The sequence below is a fragment of the Wasmannia auropunctata genome, unplaced genomic scaffold, assembly GCF_000956235.1.
Source record: "Wasmannia auropunctata unplaced genomic scaffold, wasmannia.A_1.0 LD334437.1, whole genome shotgun sequence".
Taxonomy (NCBI): Eukaryota; Metazoa; Arthropoda; class Insecta; order Hymenoptera; family Formicidae; genus Wasmannia; species Wasmannia auropunctata.
In genome coordinates, this window is record NW_012028453.1 from 5,522 (window position 1) to 10,284 (window position 4,763).

Here is a 4,763-nt window from a genome sequence, read left to right on the forward strand (position 1 = left end):
TAATTATTATAAATTCATCAACACTTAAACAACAGCACAAAAATTATATTATTTAAGAAAATTGTTTTTTTAAATCTTTATTTTAAAGATGACTATCTTGGCAGTGATATACGTTATAGAAAAGATTTATAGAAAATTTATTTTCATCTGATTTGCATACTTTTGAGAAATTGCCTACCTTCTGGGACACTCTGTGTATCCATGTTATCAGATAAAAAAAGAATGTTAGCAGTACTATAATTAAGATACATGTAGAAAGATAGCTTACCTAGGTGATGGCATTGCAAAATCAGATATTGTTAATAAATCTGGTCTAGGAGATGAAACATTACGCCCTTGCTTTGAGTAAGAGGTGTTTTTGTTACTTGGAAGTTTATATGGCCCTATGTAAAGTTTTCCATACATTTTAGTATGCTTTGGTCTACGTTTTATAGTCAAAAGCATTACTGCTGGGCTTTCACGAAATAATTCAAGCAAATGCTTCTTTTCCCAACCAACTACCGTTTGATAATTTACCTAATAAATTTAGATGCATATTAGAATTAAATAATTTGTCAAAACTTAAATATATAATAAATAAGACATTACCTGAACTATCTCATCTCCTTCCATCATTTTGCCAGTCTGATGTGCAGCAGATCCAGGTTTAACTTCAGTTATCTGGTGTATTCCATGAAAAGATGGTAAGATATGAAAACCCTAAAAATTATTTTAATAATTAAATAGTGTTTAATAATAAATATTTTATGTACGATGTTTATAAAATTATTTGAATTCAAAAATATTTTGATTGTACGGTTATAAAGGAAATATTATCTGAACAGGAAGCAGCAATCACAAAATATGGCTTGTTAGAAACTTTATCAATGCAGGATATGATAATCAAATCATTTTGGAGTAAATGTAGCCAGTAAATATTATGTAGCATGTAAATATTAAAAAAAAGATTAATAACAGACTTAAGATTAAACAAACAGAAGCATATTTCAAAACTCTAGAATAAAAAAGATGTAACTCGCTAATAAAACATGTAAACAAAGAAGTTTTAATAAATGTAAATTCTCAAAATAACAATTTTTTTAATGTTCAGCTTCTTAAAAGATAACTTTTTTTTATTACACAATAATATTACTGATATTTCAATGATGAAATATAAAGTATCAACTCATATTGTGACTTTGACATGCATTTACTTTGTGTATATAAGAAGAATAGAATATTTATTCACTTTAGCAATTTTACAGTCAAAAAAGGAGCTTTGTGTATATAAATACTGATTGATATTTCGAATATTAAGCTTTAATTTTTAATACTTTTTAAACACGTATTACGTGGAAGAAAACTTGCTAAAGCAAGTACCAAATTTTTATTATTTTAAACATATTTTGAATATATTTAATTATAAGTGATCTATTATTATTTTGAATTGTCAATGACTCCACGATATATGTAATCACTTATAAAATGTTTGTAATTAGTTTATAATATTATAAATTCTCTTTATATATGTCAGAATTTGTTTGTATGAATTCTCTATTAGCCTTATAGCATATCCTACAGAATTCTGCATTAAAAAATCAATATAAAATATAATCATGGTAATTAACATGTTCTAATTGTTACACAATAATCGAAAACCTACCAGATCATCGCTAGATTTCTTTCTTAATACTGCTATATCTAAAATTGCAGGCTCCAGTATTATCGGATCAGAGATATCTTGAATAATATAATCTGCTAACGTTGCTAGTCGACTGCAAGTTGTTCTAATTGCTTGAACCGGCTTGTCAGCAAATCTATCTCTTTGTGCACACGCAGCCATTTCTATAGATAGATTCAGCAATTCACTCTTCTTGCCTTGATATGTTATGTCTCCACTAAATGGAGGATAATCCATCCATCTTACTAAAGGTTTGATCACCATCATAATTGATGCTACATCCGACAATGCTTGAGTGCTAACGAATTCTGAGTCCATTTGACTACACATCTGATTGTGCAAGCTATGCGCTTGGCTTGAAAGCCGTAATGCCAGCAGTTGCAGATTCTCTTTATCCAGGTCATAATGAAAATTTCTAAGATATTCCAAAGCACCAAGAATAATTTCTTGATGGCCAATCTTCATTACACCCAAACGTTCTAAATCTGGTGATTGTATGATCAACAAGTGTTGTCCATTTATATCATGATTTAAAAAACTATGAATATAGGGATGTATGGTACTATCTAAACCTACAACATAAAAAATAAACACATGATAACATTCCTGATTTACAATGATTTAGAATGATTTATTTAGGCTGTCATTATTTTAAGGAATCAGAGAATGAATTTTTATTATGTGTACTATGGATAAGTGTACAAATAAATAAATATTAAAAATTAAAATATAAAAAAAATATATATATGTATATAGATTAAAATAATAATTGTATTATAATCCCAAATGACCAAATCTATCGAGATTTTGAAAGTGTTTACTATAAATTTGATAAAAGATAAAATAATTAAGATAACATACCAGTATAAATATAATAATATAATGATATAATGGCTGTAGAAACTGATTCTGCCATTTCGTAAACATTTAAAATGTATTCCATTTAAATATTTACAAAATGATAGAGGATAGAATATATTTTGTTCGATTTTTTCAACAATGTGCTATCAGATTATATTGACAGGCTCTGTCAACAAGATATGAGTTTAATGCAAATACAGATGATACCAGATCTGCTGCAACGTGTAAGCAAATCTACTGCCAATTAGTTGCTAATCTGTTGTCATACTGCACATTTTGTTTACTGATTAAGATAATATGAGAGAGAGAGAGAGAGAGAGAGAGAGAGAGAAAAGGGGAGGGAGAAGGAGAAGGGAGGAAAAAGGAGAGAGAGATGTGTGCATGCACTAAAAGGTGGTCATTTGAAGGATGTCACTTTCAAGACGTAATGGTTCAAACAACCCAATAGTATTAATTGTAATAAGATTATAGTTAATCAATAACACTAAGAACATAAAGAAGATAACAAAGAGGATAATAAAGAAATAAGGTAATTTGTAAATGCTATATTAAGTATATTTTGTAATGAAAATTAATTAAATAAAGTTTCTAAGTTTTTATTTCATTCCTTTAAATTGTCTCATTTCTTTAGTCCATCCTATATATATCAAACATTATTAGAGATCAATGTTATACATTGTTAAATAACATAATTACCAATTAAAAAAATAAAATGTCAAGATACTAATTTAAACAATAAAAAAGTCAGGATAAAAGGCCAAAGACGAGCGAAATACAGATGTCGATTAATAAAATTTAATATTCAAGTCATATAAATAAAGCGGCTTACTTAGGCTTTTTCAATCGCTACTAAAACTAAAATCGAGATTGGTGCATATAAAAGCTTAAATATTGTTGAATATATCCTCCTCATCAACCAGATACTAATTTAAGATCATTTAAATTCTGAATTACAGCAACAAAAATTTCAATCATTTTCATTCAAGTAATATTATCCAGTCAGCAATACACACAGTTAGCAATTTACCTACAAATTGCTAATAAACTCGAACAAAATATAGCAAATTGGTGTCAATTGTGTCGGCATTAGGCTTATGTGCTTTTGCTGACAAAGCTTGACGTAAGAGTAAATTGTCGATAAAAATCCCGCAAAGCTTTTGATCTTTACGAGTTCTTTAATTTGCTGTCAAGCTGTCAATTTGTACTCATGTTCTCATGTCAGCAATTTTGTTGTGTAACTGCCACCAATTCGCTTGACATTGAATATGACAGAATTTGTATCAAATTTGCTTAAATTTGCTTTTTGTTAAAATTTGACTTAGCTGACTGGGTAGTTAATATCATTAATGATATAAGATTTAATTAACGTTAGATTTCATTAGGGACGCGATAGAAAATCATTTGTAAGATCATGCAATACTTAAGAAGATCATAAGTACGATTGAATAGATGAACGAATGGTTTTTTTTATACGCGTTAATGAATCAACACAGCAGAGAGAATTAATCAAAGTGGAGAGGAACGAGGGAAGACGTACGTGTAGAGAGGAGGGAGAAGAATGGAGCTTTACACACGCGAAAGTGAGAATAGGATTCCGACATGTCCTCATGACACATCCCATCTCCCCGTTTTCCCATACACAATCAGAAACGTATTGTCAACACTAATTAACATTTTCGTCGTACCTCTTAGCCATTCGCACACTTGATCGGCTTTCCACTCGGATACATTGACATACGCCATGACTCGACCACAGATTGACTCATACAGAAACAAAAGTTCTCACGGTTCGCTCACGACTGTTCCAATTTTCACTCGCCCTGCCGATAATTCCATTACAAAAGCTCTGCGAGTTGATCGCGCAAGGCGCGCGCGAGCGACAAGAGTCGGTATACACTGCGTTCCGAAATGCGCTGATAAAGAGGCTGTTTTCTGTTTACAAAAACGAGTTGAACGCAGGAGGCGCGAGCGGCAAGAGGGAGCCAGTATCGGTATATTTCAGAACGCTTCTCTGGCCTAGTTTACACCGAGCCAGAGAGGATCCGAGAGCGGACATGCCGGCCTTTTGGCTGTAACGCTAAAATGCCCTCGCGCACTATCGCTCTCTGAAGAAGTGGATCTAAATTACATAGCAAAATCAAGATTTCTGCACAATTTGTGGTGCGTGTCCGTACTAAATCCACTTTTCGAGCTGCTGGAGCTTTATTTTCAAAAAATTACGCATTAGAAAGTAAGGAAATAT

General features: G+C 31.1%; 1 protein-coding gene across 1 annotated transcript; it reads right to left on the minus strand.

Annotated features, from left to right (window-relative positions):
* Positions 1-27: 27 nt before the first annotated feature.
* LOC105458673 (connector enhancer of kinase suppressor of ras 3-like) lies at positions 28-4,413 on the minus strand. Its single transcript, XM_011704166.1, has 4 exons — positions 4,207-4,413; positions 1,643-2,232; positions 589-699; positions 28-516 (listed from the first exon to the last, which is right to left on the minus strand). Exons 1-4 carry the CDS (start codon positions 4,262-4,264, stop codon positions 265-267), a joined length of 1,011 nt encoding a protein of 336 aa, XP_011702468.1. The 5' UTR covers positions 4,265-4,413; the 3' UTR covers positions 28-264.
* Between the last annotated feature and the right edge of the window lie 350 nt (positions 4,414-4,763).

Excerpts from the sequence above, each read along its gene's own strand:
- LOC105458673 (XM_011704166.1), bottom strand. The coding sequence starts at position 4,264 with ATGGCGTATGTCAATGTATCCGAGTGGAAAGCCGATCAAGTGTGCGAA. Across the intron at positions 2,233-4,206 it reads AGTGTGCGAATGGCTAAGAG|GTTTAGATAGTACCATACAT; the intron begins GTACGACGAAAA and ends TTTATGTTGTAG. Across the intron at positions 517-588 it reads AAGGAGATGAGATAGTTCAG|GTAAATTATCAAACGGTAGT; the intron begins GTAATGTCTTAT and ends TAAATTTATTAG.